The sequence below is a fragment of the Melozone crissalis genome, unplaced genomic scaffold (genome assembly GCF_028551555.1).
Source record: "Melozone crissalis strain CALT ecotype California unplaced genomic scaffold, PUWL_Pcris_2 ptg000013l_1, whole genome shotgun sequence".
NCBI classification, from domain to species: Eukaryota; Metazoa; Chordata; class Aves; order Passeriformes; family Passerellidae; genus Melozone; species Melozone crissalis.
In genome coordinates this window covers 61,062,489-61,085,490 of record NW_026535791.1, presented here as the reverse complement: position 1 = coordinate 61,085,490, position 23,002 = coordinate 61,062,489, and the positions used below count along the sequence as shown (strand labels likewise).

General features: G+C 37.2%; 1 protein-coding gene across 6 annotated transcripts in view; it reads right to left on the bottom strand.

Annotated features, from left to right (window-relative positions):
- CNKSR2 (connector enhancer of kinase suppressor of Ras 2) overlaps positions 1 to 23,002 on the bottom strand; it is a 206,170-nt gene that overhangs the window by 63,363 nt on the left and 119,805 nt on the right. For all 6 annotated transcript variants that reach the window (XM_054271704.1, XM_054271707.1, XM_054271705.1 and 3 more), the window contains 4 exons: positions 21,987 to 22,120; positions 18,083 to 18,294; positions 14,084 to 14,173; positions 12,501 to 12,715 (listed from right to left, as the gene is read on the bottom strand). In XM_054271704.1, coding sequence (XP_054127679.1) covers positions 12,501 to 12,715; positions 14,084 to 14,173; positions 18,083 to 18,294; positions 21,987 to 22,120 — 651 coding nt within the window. The remainder of the gene's footprint in view (positions 1 to 12,500; positions 12,716 to 14,083; positions 14,174 to 18,082; positions 18,295 to 21,986; positions 22,121 to 23,002) is intronic.

Here is a 23,002-nt window from a genome sequence, read left to right as displayed (position 1 = left end):
TGTCAGATTAGAAAGTTTGAAACCCCCTGCCAATCAGCAGCAGATATTCCTTCTTGCATTTTGTTGATGTCCACAAAAAGAAAGAAACAGCATGTGTGTGCCTCAAGAGCTTTTTACTGCATAAAAAACACAGGCTGATATTTTGAAGCTGCCAAATTTTATATACTCCTCTGAGGTGAGTAATGGCTATATGAGCTGTGCAGGATGATCTCCTTATCACATAATCTACAAGGGTTGATAACATCTAAGATGTCTATTCTTTTCATACAACTGCTCCTATGTCAGCCTATCCAAGACAAATAGGCTAGCTGAGGGCAGAACTATGATTGTCTGAAATGTGATAGCAAGCACAGCTTTTCTTATTCATTCTCCCACTTCTAAATGTTTCCTTATCATTTGGGGGGGGGGGGGGGGGGCTCTGTGGCAAATACTACAGCAGCTGGATACAACTCAGCAGTTGCAGAAGGTAGTGCAAGTATTTTGTCAGAAGTTGTTAGCATAATGAATGCAAAAATAAAATGATTTTTTAAATCTTCAGGCTATTTGGAAAAATAATATACAGTGGTGCTGCTTTCCACCACTAGGGAAAGACTCTCCTTCTTAGCCATTAAGCCACAGGACTCTTTGAAATACTGAAATACCAAAGCAGTAAAACTCCTGGACAACATTAACTTTAAATGAGAGTTCTCATATTCCCCCAGTCTTTCTGACTGGCATAACAAGGACTGCAGCAGTGTCCCAGCTGCCTGAAGCCAATGAGAATAAACAGTTAAACTAGACAAGTGCTGCTCATTAGGATAATTTATTCTGTGGTCATTCTTCTGCTCTACATCTACTTTGAAACATGCAATTTTGGTACCTCCCACACTACTTTTTATTGACAGTAAGAAATCTAGGAGGGAAAGGGAGGATTCAAATACTCTATGTATCCTTTAATGGCATAAGTCCAAGATGCATCAGTTGCTCCATCACTCTGTGTTTCAAGTGTCCATTTAAGAAGGAAAATAGAAACTAAACTACCACCTGTCACAGAACAGTATTTAACCCTTTATTTGGATTTCTACTCCCCATCAGTTCCCAGTTTAACCTCTTACTGAAGAGAATGGACCAGTCAGAAAAACCACAAAACAACTGAGGCAGGCAATCAGCCCTGGAGATCATTTTATCCAGCCTTGTTGCTCAAAGCAGACTCCAGCAGAGAAGGCTGTTCAGGGCTGTGGCCAGTTGTGTTTTCAGTGTCTCCAAGACGGAGACTCCACAAACTCCATGGGCAACCTGCTCCAGTTAAACCATCTTCACAGTAAAAGCATCTTTTTCTTATGTTTATATGGAATTTCCTGGATTTCAATTTTTGTCCATTGCCTTTTTTCCTTTTCACAGTGTGTCTGAGACAAGTCACCCCAAACACCCCAAGGATACTTGTGCCCTGTTGCTACGCTCCTCCAGTAGATACCAAACTTTGCAATTTCCTCCACGAAAAATCTTGGTTTGCTTAGAAAATTTCTATGTTATTCACAGAGAAGGCAGGTTTTCCTTGTATGCTTATCTAAACATTAAAACAGCAAGATGATTCAAACGGATTTAAGAAACTTATTCTTGATCTACTATTGGATTCAAGAGGTGGTCTGTGGCACAACATGGACCTTTTCAGAAGAAAAAAACTGCTGTAAAACTAAGTCACCCCTGGGGCATTAACAACATCTTCCACCAAGTCCGTGGTCCTTGCAGAGGAAAAATCATTAGCCTAGAATAAAAGTCTCATGCCCCCCTACAACATCTTGGTGCTTGCTTATGGTGACAAGCACAAACACCTCCTTTTGCAGGAGGAGGGAGCAACACTTCTGATTGTGCCCCTCAGCATGATCTCTTTCATACTCTGACTGTGTGACAGAAAAAGTGCAGAGGATGTAGGTGGTCTGAGAAAACAGATTCTGCTTTAAGGAAGACACACTATTGCAAGTTATTCTCTGTTAGCACTTGGACATAATATCCTTTGGGGAAAGAAACAGAAAACTCCTTCTGGCTTTCAAAAGAGGGGAAATTTTCAGGGGAAAAAGAAGGAAAGAATTTCTGTACATCAGGAATTACATATTCTGTTAAAATTCATACCAAATACTTGCATTGCCCTTATGAATTAAGGCAGGAAAAGAACAGTTCATTGCAGGATAAAGGTCTCATTACTTGCTGGAATTCAGTAAGGTTTCCTCTAAGCATAAGATGAAGCAGAACTTTGCAGAAGGTGGGGAAAGATAACATTAGGTCTTTTTAATTCTGAGCTGGCCATGGTGATTTTATGGGTACAAACCAGCTTACAAGAAGTTTTACACATCACTCTAAAGCCAGAATTATGTAGTGTTGGAAATGCTATCTGCTTGGGTTTATCTGAAAGCAAAGGGATATACTTGAGAAGTGGACAAAAAGCAGTTATTGCTTTATGAAAAATACCAGGCTGCTTTTTCCTGCACAGCGCAGTAGCAGAGATGGATTGGCTGACTCAGGGATCAGGCACTAAGCAACAAGCACTTCTCTCCAGTAGAACAGAAACACCCAACAAAACAGCTTCATTTCAGGAGCTGCAGTGCTGCAAAGAGCCATTTTCCTCCCAGGTGGAACCATACAATCTCCCATATTGTGTGCTAGCAGCAGGCTCGAGGGCCACCACTATGTAAGTGGAGCAGAGGAATGGGGCAGAGACTCCTGTGGAGTCAAAACCACTACTTGGAAAAAATCCCTTGTTCAGAAACAATGGAGTTCTTTGTCAAAGCATTTTGAGGCTTTGACATAAAACGGAACTTTGAAACAGGCACATGTGTTCCATTAATTCAAACAACATTTCCACCACTCAGTACAAGTTTTTTAGAATGCCAAATTTCTTGACACATGCCAGCCAGTGTCCTTGGTTAAATGCTTTCAGAGTCCTGGTATCTCCCCTTCCCTTATGCAGAAAGAAAAACAGAGAAGAGCCACTAGAGAAGGCAGGCCCTGGATCAAAGTTCTCCTGGATGTGACAATCCCCAGCATATTGCAGTGGTAACTCATGCTGAGTCCCCTCTGTGCAATACCTGACATAAACTTCTCTGCTACAATGTACTGCACTTCATCTCTTCTTTATCAAAGGGGAATAACTGAGGGACTAAATCACTTATTCTACATTAATAAGAAATAAAACTGTGCTACTGTGATTGTACCAGCTACAGGTAATGCAGCTTACTCATGTTCAAACAATGCTAATACCTACAAAAGCAATGGTCCTCTATCAGGTAATAGAAGCAGGATAAAATCAGGAATGATTCTATGAAATACATAACATAAAAAGATATAGAATGGGGACGTGAAAGGAAATTAGGAAATGTTCTGAGATGAGAGATTTATTAATGTATAGATCTACATCTCTAGATCATATAAAATTACATTTTCAGACCATTATATTCTATGCAGTAGGGAATAAATCTAGACTGGCAGAGCTGCACTGATGACCTTTACAGTAACTCTCTCATTTTTAAAGATTTCCCCAGCTTTGCCATGGAAAGAAATTATGACAGGCCATTTTTTCCCCTCATGGTCACAATGCAAAAGAAGGTAATAGAGAAAGTTTAAACAAAAATTTCCCACAGAAGACTCCCACTGTCTTATGATGGCCCATAAACAAATCTTACCTCATCTCTAGAGGATTTTGCTTTGTTGCAATAAGTAACTCTGGATTTTAGAAATGATCAGAGAGTATACAGAATTAGATGTAAAATCTCCCATATTCAATACCTTCAAATTTCATTTGGGCAACCACTTCCCCAATAGGAGCAAATTAATGGTATTACCTATTTCTTTCAAAGAGAAACAATGCAGATGTGAAAATATTCTCTAATCTGTGACAGGAATAATATACCTCAAGAACAACGCAGATATTATTCCATATAATTAAAAGAACTTAGCACTCCCTCTCAAGGAGACTAAGTATTAGCGTTTCACAAAATATATGCTCAAACAGAACTCAAATATAAAAGCTGCATATGCACATCTACTCTCATCAGTCTTGAGTTCAAGGGACTGAGAGTCTAGAGCTGGGAAAATGGATGTGAGATTACCAAGGCACATCCCCGAGATGATTTTAGCTAAGGAGCAATGAAACAACAGAAACTATCCCTTAAATATGAGCAAGTTGCCATCCTCTCAGCTATTGCCAAAACACCTGTTTTGCTGTTCATCTCCAACTTTCCTGCCATGGGGCACACAAGCAGTGCTGCAGGTTGGCCAAGAGTTCATTCAGTTTCCATCTCAGGAGGTGTTTAGCATCCAGCTGGGCAAAACCCTGAGAAGCCTCGTCTGACCTCAGAGCTTGCCCTGCTTTGAGCCAAAGACCAAGCACAGAACCTCGTGAGGTTGCTCCCAGACTGAATTATCCTATTATCCTATGCACTTTATGCTGGTTTCTGAGGCATCTGGGTTTTGTTTTTCTGTAGTAAATTGATTAGATGCCTTGCTCTTGCTGGCATCTTTCCTCCCTCTGTCCAACATTTTACTTGGAATTATGACAACTGGCTACCCATTCACCCAGTTAATCATCTTTTACTGGTCCCATCATTAGTAAGAGCAATTCATATCCTATTTGAATGTGGAATTTAGTACAGATCTGAATAGGAATAAGTGAAAGAGATTGACTGTAATAGCAGAGGACTAGACCCACAGGCCTCTCTATTCCTCTCTGTTGATTGCACTAGACTAAAAATAATATAAAGCCAACTTCCATTAGCAAGGAATTTATATGCTGTTTCTCTCTTGCTTTTTCTCTCAGAAATGTAGATTTATTTTGAACCAAATTTTTACTAAACTCTGATGGAATAGCAAAAATTACCTTTGACCACAACAATTTTATGCCTATGGCAGTCATTTTCCAACTGTCACAAGAAAGGCATATTTTGCTTATTGATTAACTGTTTCACTGCATTGTTTGTTTATTATGCTATACAGGTCACTTATGACCTAGATGAAGTTTCTACACAGATTTTGACAACATGAACACTATTTTTATCGCTTATCTTGTGTCTGCTACATTTGTGAAGTGCTGCATTCAAATGAAAGGACACATACAGTCCTGTTTAGATGGTTTCTTTTGGGGTGTAGAAGATGGCCAAGTCCTGGAACCACTATTCCAAATTTTAGAATATGAGTGAGACATGCTGCTCTCCTGTCTGAACCAAATATACAAACCCACAAGTATCCAACTGAAAGAAACCCCACATGTGTAGGCACTCAAAGCTGCCCATGGCCAATGAGGCTGTGGGACATTATGGTGTTTCAGACTCATCAAGGCAATAGGTAAAAATTTTCTATTATGTTTCTTTTTCTTATCCTACTTTTCCCTTAATTTTTTCAGCATTGTTCTTTCTATATATGTCTCTCAGAGCCAAGGGCTGTCTATACCTGAACCATAGATTAGGCTGATGAGAAATGGATAGAAGCTCATGATGTCTTCATAGCACAACTGCACTTGCTTCTCTGCACTGCATTATATAAAACATTTGACTAGCACTTTTGCCTCTGAATAGACTTTGAGGCTTTTAAAATAACTCCAAATCAGATTATTCTATAACTTCATAAGCCTCTTCAGCTCAGTTTCTACTGCAATGCAGTGAGTTCCTTCCATTTCCACACATGTGGACCTAGCTACCATCACAGCCTTATTTCCTCATTACACTGATGGAAAAGGGAGCAAGGAGCTGAAGTCTTAGAACAAGACAAACAACCCCCTAAGGCTACAAAAACTTAGCTGAGATGTGACCAGTGTAACCTAGAAAAGAAAGATGTAAATGTCTTAAATGTTCCAGTTATCTCCAGAGAGGACACCCAGGTGCTGAGCTCTTACCAGCCAAGCTCTGCTGGAGCTCCATGAACATGAAGCACTTGAGGAGAAACCCAGGCACCACAGCAGCTCAGTGTTGGACTTTGCCCTGAGGCGCCCAGGAGCCTCCTCCCAGCCCAGTCTGAGACAGCTGTCTTTGAACAGTCCAGGCATCAGGAGAAATTACAGTTTGTTCACTTGTGACATTTTAACAGCATATGTACTACTTTTAGTAAAGGCCTGCATTTTTCTGCCTTTAGAGTAGAAGCACAGTACAGTGTGCACAATTATATTTCGACTGTAAAGGGATAACTTTCAACAAAGCAGTAAAGAAATGATTTTTAAAATAATTTCTCACTGCGGTAATTAGACACTGAAATTTTTCATGACTATTTCTAAAACTGTTCATTATGTTTATTTAATTTCTGGACAGTTACTTGAAATCCAGTGCACTTTCTTAGCTGGGAATATAAAATGCCAATGGTTTTTAACTGGAACACAACTAAAATTTCTTTACATTACATAATTCTTACATTTTAAAAAGAGAGTTTAAGATTTCCTTTGCAGATAATTAAAGCACATAAATCTGTAATCTATCTGCAAGTTTCAGTATTATTTTAATACATATATTTAAATGCAGATGAAAGACCACAGAAAAGAACTAACACTAATTCAAATATTAACAAAATTTATGGAGACTCTATTGGAAAATATTTTTTACTATGCACTTAGGTTAAACTGAACTTTGATACCAATGGCTAGATTTTTATTCTCTAACAATTATATGCCTAACTATAGACTACTGTGAAAACAGGGAGGAGAAAAAGAAAAAAGGAGGCTTGTTATTTAAATAATGCCATAGTTGGACTCCAGACACTTTTAAGTTACAAAAAAACCAACTCCATCTGTTGTAATGGTACAATGACATTCAAAATTTCAGACTCCTACTTAAAATCTGTTCAACTCATTTTTAATCTGTTCTCTACAAATTTTTTGTTTATTTACAAATACCCATAACAAAAAAATTAACTGAACAGACATTCTTTAAATACTGTGATATCTAAAATTGTAGGAAACTTCTAGTTTTTCAGTGGGCTAGATTTGTTTGGGCTGTTTTTTTAGTAAATCATTCTACACTATTTAATGGGTTTTAGTCGCCATTTTTATAAAGAAGAATTTTTGCAATAGGTTGATGGCTAGCTTGCACATAAGCTTATTAGGAAACCATTTGCACATGTTCTGCACTTTTTAAGATGCTAGTTATTGGGAACTATGATTAAAGGTTTTATAAATACATGCATATTGATTCAAGAATTTTCATAAAAAATTATGTAAAGTATTTTCACTTTTTACTTCCTTTCAGCCTTTCTGCAGAAAGGAAAAGGAGAAGTAAAGGAAAATCAACCACTTCAGTTAGATCTGAAGTTTTCAAAATCATGAGTTTTTTAGTGACTTCTTCTCTGTATTGACAACATCTAAACATACACATTTTGCATTCAACTTTTAGAAAGCATTTTCCTGTATTTTTTCTGGAGGGGTTTGTAGGAGGCAAGAAAAACCTGGAAATATGCATGATTTAAGTAGAAGTCATTTTGGCTAAAAGTTACTGTCTCCTTTCCAATTTATATTATTAGCTAAAAACTGACTTTTGCGATAGGTCCATAAACAAATCTTCTTCACTTGAAGTATTCTCAACAAGATCACTGTTGCAGCCAGCTGACCCTGGCTGATGCTGCACCACCTGCTCTGCTGAGAAAACCCAAGGAGCTGCCCTGGCACAGCCACCTGGGGAGTTCTGGGGGGAGGAGCAGCTCAAACTGAGCCCTGCTCACACCCCTGGTCCTTGCTGCCTCCGTGGCAGAGGAGGAAGGAGAGAGCCGGCTCTCCGTGGGTGCTCACTGCAGCCAGTATTGCTGTGAATTATGTGATTAAGAGTTATCAGGCTGCATTTCAACCACATGGATGGTTATACATTGCTAAAGAGGGAAAAAAAGAAGTTTACCAAAGTTGGACCAACTTAATGCAATTTGCAGTACAACTCCAGCTATAGCTTTTATTTAATTTCTCCCTTATTAAAAATAGAACTGGAATATTAAAGTGCATGTGTACATATCTGCACGTGTAAAGTTAGCAAAATCCCAAAGGTACAAAACCCTGATTTATCTGCTCAACCCACTACTGAGCGATCTGTTTCAGTTACATGAACTTCAAGTGACACATTTCATACTAAACTAACCTTATTTTCAAATGCAAATAAAATAACTAAGAAAACTCCACTATTAATTAAACAAATTTAAATAGTCTGGTTATCACAGCATAGTGAGAAGCTGTTATTTTTCTGCCACTTGTCCTACAACTAGCGAGTCACTATGTATTGGTAAGAACATATGAACAACTGAGCATACACTGGAAAATGCAGAGATAATGGGATGCAGGAAGGGAGAAGAAACAAGGTCAATAATATAAGTTTATCTGTGGAGGTTACAGCCTATTGTATACAGCAGGGAGTTATGCAAGAAAAAGCAATCTCACTTACTACCACAAACAATAGCCTGTAAGCTTTTCTTCACATGGCAATGCTGCTTCTAGGCTAAGGGAAAGTTGTATTGATCCAGTTAGCAGCAAATTATTATTAACCTGACACTGAACTTCTTTTGACCTATGACTCTATCTCCCTCCTAAATAACCACATTATTTTCCTTCAACAAAAACAAAGCACAACACACCAAGAAAATTCCTTTACAGAAAACATAATGAACTTGAGAAACTACAACAATATGTCAGAGTTTTCATCTCTTGTGCCCCAAAAGTTCAAGACAAAATGTGCTGTTCTCTACCTACAGAAATAGATCACATTGAACACCTGCTTGCACATCAGATTAGCAACAGCTCAAGCAGTTTGCCTCAGCTTAATAAAAACATTACCACACTGTGTTGGTTTCTTTTACAATACTGAGGAAGAAAAATAGAATGCAAGAACAACTTGTCCAGAAATCAACAAAATACTGAAAACAATTTCTATGATGAGAAAAAAAACCAAAGAAGTGCAGAAAATTTATATATGAGGATTCAGAAACACCAGAAAAGGATACAAGAGATGTTTAGTTCACAGACACAACACAAATTAGTTTTCATTTTGCTGTGTTATTGGCTATCACATTGGTTTCATTCAGTGGATACAAGCAAACCCTGTTCACTTTTCAAGGCTGCAACTGAAATGTACCCTTGACCAGACAGTTTTGATTGCAAAGGCAAGTCAGTAATACAATAAAAACTTTTGAAACTGGTGATTTAATGCAAGTTTAGTATCCTGACAGTCAGAAAAATGCTAGACTGACACAATCTTGTGATCATTTTCGAATATAACAATTTGAATCTGCTGGCATTTTACAGAATAGCTTTTAGCAAATAACAACCAGGCACTTCTACATTACCATGGTAATTTTTTTAACACCATCCACTTTGTTTACAGCACAAAAAATAATACCATTTCTGCTGTGGTGATTTAATTCAGCAGTGTATTTTTTTATCAAAGATTTTTCTTTTCTATAGAGCTATACATAAAAGCAGCAGAAGGAGCTGAAGTCAGCATTATTGTAAAAGCTGCTTTTCTGCAGAAAAGCTTCACAGTAAAAAGGTAATCAACCTGCTCACATCAATGGCTGCAAAATCCAAAAGGAAAGAGGCCAGTGGGATGCATTTTAGTCCAAAATTATTTAACATTTATAGCAATGGAGTCAAAAAAGAATGAAAACATCACTGAATAAAGGTAACACAGAATCAAAGACCAGAGAATGACACAAAACCTTACTGCTGAATGAGCAGCATGGCTTTTACTCCAGGGAATTCAATAAAAGGGAAAATAGAACAAAAAGAAGAAGAAATAAAATGTGCATGCTTTCTATTTCACAGAGTACACACATTAAAAATATAATTTCAAAACAAGGAGACCCCACACCAGACCCCAGATTCCTGGAGCTTCAATACTCCTTTGTTATGGACTTGAGAGTCATGGGGGTCCAGTTTGAGGGTCCAGAGTCCTTACTCTCACATATTTCATACTTAGGGTTGCTTCAGAGACAAGGATTATTCAGCAAGCATATCCAAGAAGTGACATGTTTCAACGTGACCAACTACATACAATTTACTGTATTTAAGAACAAAGAATGCAAGATAAAAGCTTTTAGATTGGGAATATCCATCTTGCCTATAACTGATTTGAAATAATACCATTACAGAAAAAATAAAACTAAAACCAAGTAACAAACACACTCTCATTCCAAGGCTATGGATAAAATCAGTAATCAGTCCTTTGAGCATTTAAATAGAGAAGTAGTGAACAGGAATGGTTATGTAACCTTTCCAAGCAGCTTCTGGAAATTTATGTGCTCTGCTGGCATACTTTAGGAAGGATTCTTAAGATAGTTTAGGATTAGATATGAAGATTTGAAAGAATTTTGAGAATGAGGAAAGGATGTGAAAACACAATTTTTGAAGAAAAACCTAAGAAGCTCATTGTAACTCTTGCAAGCAAGAGGAGTCTACAAAATTATTTGATTATAACCTGTAAAATCCTATATTGAGGGATAAATTTGGTAACTAAAGATGGTTAAATCCAGAGGATAATGCATAATGGTACATTTAAAATTACGGTTGGACTTAGAAGCCAGGTAAACACAGGGTAACAGATGAATACTCTTAAAAACAAGAGCAATGAGGGATTTGAGCTACTTAACAAGCCTGGTGGAGTGTTCTTTAGCACTGGGACTTTATGCAAACAATTGAGGCACTAAAGGTTCAAATTTAACTAAAGCCACATAGTAGAGGCTGCTCTTTACTTTAGAAAAATCTACTGGCTTGTGGTATACACAGCACAGAGTCACAGTATTCTCTCTTTCCCTGATATTCTATCATGATGAAAACATTGACTTCTGAAAAAACCCAGACCAAACCAAACAAAAAAAACCTCCAGCTCTTTCACTACTATCAGGGTAGTTCTTTTACACTCAACTCATGCATATCTGGAGGCTTCAATGTAAAAATAATCTGAAATATTTGGGAAAATCTAGGTAGCTGCTGATTGCAAATAGAAAATTTTAATAGGACAGCCACTCTTTTAGTGATCTTTAAGATGCAATTTGAGTATAAAGTATGTTTTCATTGCCTGATTTGTTATCTATAGCTTAATAAAATTTTACTGCAAATAGATAGGAGTTCCTTGTGTGTTATCTGTACTCCCCCATTCTTTGTGTGCTCACTTTAAGATTGGAAGAAAAGTTTTGCCCAATTTATTAAAAAACCTTTGACTCTGCTGTGTGGCAAAAGAAATATGCACCAGAATACTTGGGTGTCATTACCACTAAAGAGGAACTCTGGAACTGCATGATAGCAGCCAGCTTCCAGAGGCAGCATCAGCAAGATTCAGCTGCAGAGCACTGTAAATGCTTTGTGAAGGGCTCCTTTCTATTTCCCATTTCTTGGACAAATCAATAGTCCAAGATTCCTTTTTCAGTTTACTTCAAGCATTTTGCACCATAACCAGTTAGCAGATCAATACTGATTTTTATTCTAAAGAATGGATAACCTTTATTTATTTTTATAAAGTAATAAGCTCCAACTAAACTTTCAAATAGATGCTGAAGATTTAACGGCATTACAGAGAGAGATGGCAATGGCAATGATGCACAAGAAGGATTAGCTGATACTGGTGGAATTTGGGGTGGTAACATTTCAAGTGTTTTGTGGATAAATATCCAAAGTAAATGAAAAATGCTTATTGTCAATTCTATGCTTGCTGTTGCTCATTAACTTCCAAACCAGAGCTTTGAGAATCCACCAGTTCCTGTGTGCATCATTAATTTTGTAGAATTTGGAATCTAGACTTACTATGTTAGAGAGGGAACCAAAGCAAAAAAAAAAGATGGTACCTTAAAATAAAGATTTTGTTACTGCATAGTGTCAGGAATTTAACATATACTGAGAAACAAATGTCACTGAGAGATGAGTATTCTCTTGATACATGGAAAGTGCTATGGGGTGAATGTCTTATCACATTTTAAATATGTTGTGATCTTCTAACTCCATTTTTTGGACACACTTAAAAACAAGCAAGTTACTGCAATTTTCCTTTTGCATCCTATCCAGCAGAACTGCTACCTTCACATTTATACCTGCATTCTTGAGGGCTGTATGTTAAAAACAGTTACATGCATTAGAGCTCCTCTTACCTCAAAGGAAAACAAACACCTCCCACAAGTTTTCCTGCCATTATCAGGCCTTCCAAGTACCTGTAGTAAAGGGGCTGTCTGACAACACTTAGCATACTGCAGTGATGGAGATGCTGGGAAGAAGGTATCTAGCCAGTCAGGAAACTGCTGCTGCTTCCTTTTTCATCAGCAGCAAGTCAGTCAAGGCAGAGATACCACACTGCATTTCAAAAGTGCCATTTTCAAATACAGGAAATAAAATAATGCTGTCCATCCTTCATCTTAACAGCAAAATCAAGAATTCTGAAATATTTCTTGGAGACTTAGTTACTGTCTGAAGAATATAAATCAGTGCAACAACAGCAGTCCAGAGAAGGTTTGAAGAACACTATTAAACCAAGACTGTCTCTTACCACAAGCACAGAGCAATGACTTTTGTTAATATTATTTTTACTTACATGGTACATAGCAGCTTCTGGTCCAGGTGTGCCCATGACTTCTTGCCTCAATGACTCCATTTGTAAACTAGGCAACAGTGAGTAATGACTTGGACTACTACTCTTGTCTCCCTTCTTTTTGGACTTTTTCCCAGTATCCTTTTTGCTATTCCTTTGAAACATGTAATCTTCTTGACCTATTTTCTCATTGCTCATATAGCGAAGCAATGAATTTTCTGTTGAAAGGAAAGTAATGCAAAACATCATTGTCAACTTTTACATGCATGTAAATCCTGCTTCCAGAACATGCAATATTCTTGCTAAGATCTACTGCCAATTTGAACTCTTTGGGACTATTTAATTAACAAAACCTATATGCTTCTTTGGTTCAGATATAATGAGAAAGAAAATCTCTGGTAGGGAAAATTCACGACATTTATTCTGGTATGTTTTAAATAAAGGGAACAAAATGTAAGAGAAGATGCACATCAATAAATTTTGTCTTGGAGTTTTAAAAAAATGAGCAATGATGGACCTATGATAATTTTGTGGGTTTTGCTACTTTTTTAACCAGGAGTCATAATTAATACAAAAGTCAGTGGCACCACACATTTTAAAGTAATTTTCTCTGAATGTTCATTGGGGATCATTCACCCTATCATACATACTTTCCCTGAATACTCTTCCAGCATGTACCAATTTGTATTTGACCCAGAAGCAATGTCTGTCAATTTAGGAAACCTCATCCGATTTCTTTTTCACAAAATTGTCTCTTTCCCTGCATTAGTGTGAACTGCTAGTACCCACAACCTCCTGTGGCAAGATGTTCTTCAGCTTGAACATGAACTGCACCAGCTAATTTTCTTTTTATCCAGCATCTGACAGGGATATTTGAGCTCTTTTCTCTCGTTTCAGATTAAACACTGACAAACCTATTTCCTTACTTCAGTCCACATAAGCTTTTATAAAATTTTATTATGTCCTGCTCCCAAACTGAGAATGGACAGCCTGTGTAACTGGCCCCAGTTCAGAAGTCAATTCAGGCATCTGATTAATTTTTGTTGTCTCCTAAACTTTCTTGAATTCAACTGTATTTTTCTTAAGAGATTAAGAGACTGGAATTCCACACACATACCATGACAACAACTGACACGGCAGCAAAAGAATGCTTCTAAATTTGGTCTTGTATTCTTTTCCTAATAATTCCTAAGTGTTTCCTTTTGTGATCCCTACTGAATATTTAGTTATTTTTACAGAAATAGCTATCATTGCTGTAACATCTTGTTCTTGGTTGATAACAGCAATCTCAGAGGTTGCTGTTATCATAATTTTGTACATGGAGTAATGTATCCAAGTCTCACAACCCAGAAAAACTTATCCTCTTTGATTTTGAAGTAAATCCCATTCTGCTCTAGAATGTTTTCCAACCAACTTCACAATCCTAAAATAGACTCTGCAAAAAATTAAGCATATATAATAAAGAAAATACCAAAACAGGTTCACAAACATATATAGCTAAGCAAGCAGCAAAATGATGTTGAAATATATAGCTTAAAGCAAGATAAAACCTTGCCTTGTATAAGATGTGTGTTCAGATTACTTACCTCTCCTAGTATCTCTTTTTATTTTATTGGGGTCTTCATAATCTCCCACCCAGTTATATTCTACTGGCATAGAAATAGGCCTCAGCTTCCCTGGAAACAGAGGAAAAAATTGAGATCATGCACCATAAGGCAGCATTAACCCAACATTCTTTAGAAGAAAGAACAAATTATGTGCTAAGCTGCAATTCTACAGGGTTGCTTACGAAAGAGGATCCAGCGCTGCCTCTGAACAAGAGGTTAAGACAGGAGTTCTGTTCTCTTTAACAGAAAAGAAGCAGCTAAGTATTTAGTGGAATTTTTTTTAAGTTTAGAAAATAAATCCAGTGCCCTACAAAGTCATCAGTAGAATGAGGTCTGATACTGAAAACACATTCAAATTACTTCGGCTTTCACTGAGCAGTATCTATTTCTTATTCTGGAAGCCCCTGGCACACACATGGGAGAACTGTTTTAAAGCACATGGGAACTGTTGGTAGCAGAAACTTGTGCATATCACTGAAGTACCTTCACAAATGGCATATTTGCTGGTGGGCTTACAAGATCCATCAGTGACTGAGAAAGGAAATAGAAAACCTCTTCATGTCATTTCTTTTGTAGCATTTCATCCACAGAAAGCAAAGTACATTATTATTGCTAAATTCACTTTGATCTCAGACAGCAATAAAAATAAATATATTTTATATATTTAAAATTAAAAAAAATAAAAATAGCTGAAGACTATTCTGTCTTTTAAATTTTGACTGGAAGCTGCTGAATTGATTTCAAAAAATGCTGTAAACTATGATTTCTGTTAGGGACTTCACGTATATAGCTGGAAATCAGTAAAATCAGTGTGCTAAGGAACTTAGTGGGGCCACTTAGAATGGTCTTAGAATGGTCTGAATTCTTTAGCAAGTTAAACAGTGTATTGAAACAAAGTGTATGTAAAAAATATATTGAAACAAAACAGAGAAGCATAGCACATGGCATATTATCTGACAGACTGAAAACAAAATGTTTTCCCAACAAGATCAGTCCTTGCTCTTTTTAAATCAATCTACCAGTCACAAATCCAAAAAGCAAGTAAATAGTTTGATTTTAAAAGTAGCAAAGCTTAAAGTAAAAACTTCAAAAGTCCTGTAAATTATTTTAGTAGAAAATTCCTACATGAAAGTTTTACTCCATATTTTGAGGTTAAATTCATGATACACTGAAAAAAACCCCCATATTTATAATGAAAGCAAATATTCAAACATGTCCATCTCCCTGCTGAAGTACTGTGTCCATGGAAAACACACCAACACCATTCAGCCAGCATAATGATAAAAGTTTTTATTATCTTAAAAAAAAAATTGACAAAAAAAGTTTTACATTCTGTTCAGACCACAGGATCAGGTCACAAATACTTCACTACTCAGGAAAATCATAATTTTCTCTTATCATTAATTTTACTATTTAGGGACACATATTTAAGTCTGATTGCACCTGGTGAGATTTAGTGCACACAGTCATTTCCTGAGTGGGGAATGCATTCGGCTCATGTTTACTAGATCAAAAACAGCTTTCAACAGTTTCTTTTTCTAGAAATAAAAATTTCTTTTCTTTGTGAGGCTAAACACATAGTATCTTATTAACTGCACACTTAATAAAGTAGAAAAGCTACAAAATTGATTGTTTAAATCTGACTGTTATCAAAAGTAACAACAAATTTTCTGCAAAGCCTTCAGCTGTTCAAAGTATCTGCTTTTGTATCTGGCATTAAAACTACAATGATCAAATTTGTTTCTTTCCTTAAATTCACGTTTCATTTGTTTGTTTCCTCTCCTAACAACCTTGGTTTTACATCCCTATGGATTCCCTAATCTCTTTTCCATCAAAAGGACACTTAGGAAAATTTTCATCTTTCCAAGGCCAATTAGCAGCAACTATGGAAGACCTCAAAGCCAGTAAGAGCAACAAAGAGAAATATCTTTGTTAACATTGTCAAAAAATATCAAAAGATTCCAGTAAAGAAATTACAAAGGGCCTTATTAACCTCTCATGAAGGAGAACTGAGAAAATTTTTGTAAAAAAGTTGACACATCACAAGATTAATGGTAAGTACATGTTGAAAATAATTATTTCTCTAGGCCTGGGAACACTCTCTGACCTTCTTTAATGGATGACCATAAGCCAGAAGAGTGTTATTGTCATTTTCCAGATTTCTGTGAAACCCTAAGGCCATGCCTACCCACAAACCTTATGCTAACAAATGCATGTGGGAAACTTTAGAATTTAATGCTGAAATGGTAATATTTTTAGAAAATACACTTAAATGAAAATGGACTTGACAATTCATTAAAAATGGAATTGAATTCATTAAAAAAGTGAGATCAAAAGTGAAAGACTGTAAAACAAATGTGTTAAATAATGACTGATTTTCAGTGGAGTCTTTGATCCATGTCTTTATGACCCTTTCTGCTAACAGAAAAAAAAGGCAGAAAAAGCTATCCTATAACAAAATAATAGATTCAGCAGTCCTTGAAGAAGAAATGTGTTCTTCCCTCTCAACCACCAGTATTAAAATTTAATGTCTGGAACAGTGAGTACATCTCTGTTAATGGAACTGACTGCAGCCACCAATTGTAATATTTGAAATACTGGAGTAATAAAATTGATGTATCCATTTTCAAAACTTAGTTATTTTGCACAGAATGGGCATGGTTAGAAAACACTTGAAAACACTTTGAAATCAAAAGGATACTGAAGATTTTTCAGCAGGATGGTGTACTTGTGTAGAAAGAGTGCATTTTGTGAAAATGCAACCTTTCATGTTGTGCAAGCACATTGCTCCAGGTCCTGAGGACACTTTACACAGCTCAAGTTCAATTTATATCAAGGTCCCCAAGTGATTCTGTGGCTTGGCTGCATGATGTACTAAATCTATGCTTCCTCATAATTTACATCTATTTTCTTCACAAAGGGATATGATGACAGGACTGTTACAATAACTAACATACAGCTTGTGCTCACTTTTAAAGCTGAAGTAACACAGCAGGTAGGTTGAAAAAATGTTCAAGTGTGTGCTTAGCTAATACTATAGCAGTCAAAATAACTTTTTTAAACATGAGATATCCTATTCATTTTCTTCCACAGCCTACCAACTCTATGTCTGTACAATTTTATACTTGGCAACAGAAAACCAGGTCTCCTAGTCCAAAGCTAAATGAGTTACCACACTAGGTAAAGGAAGAGTTCCAACAGTTTCAAGGGTAAAATAAGTTGGAGTACAAGGGTTTGAGCATCAGAACTCTCACCAGAAATTGTTCCTGAATTCTCATCCTAAATAAGCCAAAATCCAAGATGTGGGTGTAGCACAAATACACATGTGTGCTCACATGCAAAATTCCTTTTGTAACAACCTATGGTCCCAAATAATGAGGAACTGCTGTATGTAAAAAACCACCATTTGCAACATAGGAAGTTACAGGAGGTTAATACAGTACTACCAAAAAAAGACGACTGTCATCAGTCATACTTCAATTCTGGAACTAAAGAATTATAGAGTTTTAGAGAGCAGTGTAGCATGAAAGCAGCAAGTCACCTTTTGGTAAATCTGAAGGGATTTGATTGTTGTTATACCTAAGAAACGTTTTCAAAAGCTGAATTCCAAAGCTTATTCAAATCTTGCCCTTCCAATGAGAGAAACTCCATTCTGAATTTTTAGTAAAAAAATATGAGCTTCTAGTATATGTTTTTTCAATAAAATCATACTGAAGCATGGTCTGGAAAACTAAGTTGATAGCAAAAATATATATACAAAAATCTCATCAATTTTAAACTGGACTTATCTATCATAGTAAATATTTTTCTTTCCGATAACAGAATAAGCTCTTTGGCTGAAATTATACTAAAGTAGTATTGAATTCTCAGCAAAATCAATGGCCACCAGAAGTATTTTCATGGTTAAAAACAAAAGCAGATGTATGAAAATCCTAAAATCAACAAATGGTGATTATCTTTATGAGATCAATGCGGTACCATATGTTGGTGTGCTCTCTCTCCTTCCAGGACCACTTGTTCTTCCCTTCTCATACTCATAGCAGTACAAAACAGCATCTTCTTCAACCACGTTGAAGCGTTTCCGATACTCTTGGTCCAGAAATGAGTTTGGAGATTCAGATCCTGTATGAACTGGTTTGCCCACTATATGTCTGCCCACATCGTCACAGGGGAGATTTCCCTTTTCATCCCTGCAGTTAAAAAGAAAAGTTTTTAATATATTGAGATAAGACACTGATTTTTTTATACTGTGAATATTGCAATAAACATGGGCCTATGCCAATATTTTATATGGTGAAACAGATGAAATCCACCCCACATCAGGAGCACATAGTATACATGCATTTATATGCCTTTATATGCATTTATATGCCAGCTACCTCACACATTTCTGCTTGTTCAGTTCTTTACTGATTTATCCATCTCATGGATTTCTCTTGAAATTTATTATAGAAATAAAACTGATGTGCAATTACTCTTTTCATTTTTCTTGTTTTTTTCTGGAATCTACCTACCACTTTGGGATTTAGGTCAGAGGAGGAATGTTTGCCTTACATTGCATACTTTTAAGAGATGTCTACATGGTAAGCATCAGCAAACACAGTCTGGTTCCTCACACTTTATCCCAGATCAAGATGAACCAGGCACAGAAGATGTACAGACACCTGACATAGTTTTGCACAATCATTTCAGGTCTAGAAGTTGTACAGGCACATCCATGCAGTTTCACATACAGTGTGCAGCACCTGCTCATCAGCTGCTACCCCAGGAGAGTGCTCACTCTGCACTTTGTGTCAGATCCCCATGATCTTTTTGCTTTCCTCCACCCATGCCCCACTCTTTGAAAATGGGAACTAGTCAAAGGCATCAAACAAGAGAGCAAGCAGTGCTGGGTTAGGAGTCTTTTCTTGCACTAGATGAACCAGGACTTATCTAGTAAATGTGCTGCTACAACTGCCTGGAGATGGCTGCAAAAGACCTGATCAGACAGCCATTTCTGGGCAGCAAAATGCAGTAGTCAAGAGAGAAGTAGGTATTCAAGAGGTAATCAAAAGAAAAGCTGGGCCATATGCTCTGGTTGGAACCCTTCAGCTCCTGGGAACGTCCATGTGAGTTCCAAGCTGGCCACCATGCTGACCCCTACTTCACCTGGCACCTTGAGACTCCATTTGAGGACCAAGCAAAGCCTCCTCATGGCACCCAGGCAGCCATGAAGGATGACAAAAGGCCATCCTGCCTCAGTGTGACAGTGCAGCATCACAAACCCCCACTGATCACTACACTCACTTTGGCCAAGCTGCTTTCCCAGAGCAGGCATGGTGTTGGCTTAGTGAGGGAGGGAGACCGGTTGCAGCCCCAACAGGACTGTGGGCTCTCCTCCAGCCACAGAGAGCCCTTCTGTGCTGACAGAGCTGGGCACCCCAGCAGGTAACAGGATGGACACTGACATAAACCAGCCAGATGCTGATTGATGCTGCAGCCACCATCAGGGCTGGCCCAAGGAAGGCAGTGCAGCCTGACCTAGAGGGATCTTTACTGCAAGCATGGAGTTAATACAGAGCCATCAGACAAACACCCTTTGCCACAGCCCTCTAGAGATGAGGGGTCCAGTTCCCATCCCCAAAGGTGCTTGATAAATATGAGCAGGCACTAACACACAACCAGCACATGGCAAGTGTTGGTCCCTTTTTGTCATGCCATCCATGAGAGGATATGTCAGCAGCTGTACTGTCTGTGGGTATCATCACCAAGCCTTTGGGTTTTACAATTTACATCAAAATATCAAGTCTTTTCCTCTATTCTAGGAACAAAAGGAGGCTTGATTGTTTGCTTTTCTTCCTTTGGAATGGCAACAACAAGCTGAGAAACAGATGTTGAGCAGTTTGATAATACCCAAAATACACACATGATTTAATATAGTTAATCACGGGCAAAAAATCTGATGAAATGACCTAACAAATTATTCAGAAACACTGCACCCTATGAGACAGGTGAACTCAAGAACAGTCCATTTGGATTAAGCTGATGAAAAAATTCAAATGTACCAAGCCTAATCTCTCTACAAGATTACAGCTTGTACTAATATGTATTATAAGATTTAATCTGAATTGGTCCAAACTACTGCATTATCAACATGATTTAAGAGATGTTATTAAAAATAATCACAATTCATTTGGAAGTTCTCAATTTGTACAGCAGAACTCAAAAAATGAAGAGTAGTGAATGTTTAGCAAAAATAATTTAAAAATGAGGATGCACTTCTTATCAAATAAAAATATTGTGATGGTAAACATAATCAGTTTCAGGAGCACTAGGTTTTTACCATATGACTACTGCATTCAAAGAGAAACACACCTAAGACTACTCTTTGGTTGGGTTTTTCTTCCCCCCCAATGTTTTTTATGTTATTGGATTGGAATTAAATACTTGGTTCTTTTCTGTAAATTTTCTGAAAACCATGCCCTTAAAATATTTATGTGAGCATAACAAAGAATTGTTATCAGGGAGGTAAAATATGTATTTGATTACTGTGCACAATTTAAGTGTCATGACTAAAAATGTTCTCATTTAATCGAAAGAAAAAAAATAGTTATAGTAAACGAGAGTATGGTGAGCTCATCTGGGTTATACATGCCGCATTTGAAATAATTATTTTTTTCCCTGAGAAACAGAAACCAAGCCATGTACATGGAAGGAACATGGGACACAGCTTAAGGCTTCACAAAAGGCTTCTGACATCCTCATGAAGTCAAAATCACACTTGTGCCCTGCAAGGTTTTTCATATATCTGAAAAGTAATAATTTATCATAGCATGTAAACTCCTTCTCCCCAGGAGGCAATTTAACTTGCCATATACCTCACTCTTGGACAAGCCCCTGGAAAGTCCTGTCAGTATCAGGTCATCTTATCAACTGGCTAGAGGAGTTGCTGATAAGAAAGAGTAAGAAAAACTCAGGTATAAGACACTGAGGTGCAAGAAAGAACATGCTGCCCTTATAACTTTTCCAAGAAAGGTAACTAAAAGAAAAGCAACAATTAATTTAAAAATACATTAACTGGACATATGATACCTGTGTCTAGGATTATGGAAGCTTTAGGAATTCTGATTCCTCTTAAAGACAATCCTAAAACTCTGGGCAGCCACTTTTTGCACTATTTGTAGGCCATAATTCTCTCAGAGTTTCAGGAATTCAGGAATCTGTGTACATTATGGAAATATACTGAATCATTGGTGGTTGTGTAAAGGTAGGCTAATGAATCTGCAAGGAGGATCTGCTGCTCTTCTGGCTAAGCAAGTCCAGAGACCTGGGAGAAATGAAAATGCTGTTCCAGGTGGCAGGTCAGAGTATCAGCTGTACTGACAGGGAACAGCAAGGTCACTGCACAGTCTGGCTGAGTGGCCACACTAGAACACAAATCTGAAATTTCTCAAATATCAGAGAAAGAAAACACTATGGCAGGACTGAACAGTTCTGTTCTTGGAGTTGAAAAGTTTATTTCATTTAACTCAGACTCTCTTGCTGCATTATCAGTTTTGGGCAAGGGGACAAATATGAGCTCCTTTCCTAGTTACAGATCCAGGGTTTCAGGTAAATTTTGCTCTTCTGAATGAGACTGTTGCAGCCAATTGATGACCCCATATATGAGAAAATAGGGTACTGGACCTTCTTTCTGAAGGCTACTTTTTGCAGACAAGATACTGATTCAGAATATTCTGGGTCTGATTCAACACATCTACCCTTAATAACCAGTTTACCTGCAAAATACAGTATCAATACAGTATTAGCTACAGGGAAGACTAATAAATAGGTATAAATGGAATGGTCAGTTACTTCACAAACATTTTTTGATCAAATTGTACTGTAAAATGGTCTTTTTTACCTTGGAACATAAGGTTCTGTTGGAGGAGGAGGTATGTAGAGATCTTGAAGGGCAGAGCTGTCTCTTTTTGTAGGTGTGCTGATAGTGCTGGATGGAGTAGCAACACTGCTTGTAGGGCTTCTAGGAATAAGAGGCTGGGTCAAAAGAGAAAGAGAAATAATCAGGATTATCCTTATATATTACACATTTTTATTTGTAAAAGCCAAAACCAGAATTAGTTCAGAAATCTAAAGAAATAGTTAGCAGTTCTAACATTCTGCATGCTTTTAAACTGACTAAAAACCCACTCATGCTAAGAGGACAGATCTACAAATGGACATGTATTGTGCTTATACAATTGACTCCTTTGATTGCATCTTTTTCCCTTTAGCACAGCAAGTTTATTGCCAATGCCCATAAAATCAGTGATCACATGAGCTACTGGTGAAGGCTTAATGAGTAAATAGCAAAGAGAATCCAGTTAATTCCTTAAATAAACTAACATTGTAAAGAAAAAGTATAGTGTTTACAGCAAAAGGTGAATAAGTAGGTATTAAATTTAATGTCAAGTCCTTCCATCTGCTCTACAGCTTAAGAATTAACTGTAAAAGCTTCAGCTTATGCCTGCAGATGCTGTTAAATCAGGTGCTGCATCCTCAGAGCACACACGCTATGAGAGAATCAACTGGAGATTATTATTATTATTCATTCTCCTGGGTACACTCCTCACAAAATAACATTTACTCACAGGTAAATAAACTGTACCCTCCTTGCAAAATAATAACGCATTCTAGTTATCATTCTAGTCCAGACAGGATCCTTCTCTTAATCACATTTTTTCACAGGATTTTCTAAGTGTCTACACAGATGCAGAAAAATCAAATGAGAATAAAACTTTGTTTTAGTCTACTTAATAACATATCTGTCTATAAACAAAAGCCTTGTGTGGCTTGGTTTGTGTGATAGCTAAACTCAGGCAGAAGAAAAAGAAAGAGCAGAACAGCAAGTACAAGAGTATCTTTATACACCCAAAAAAG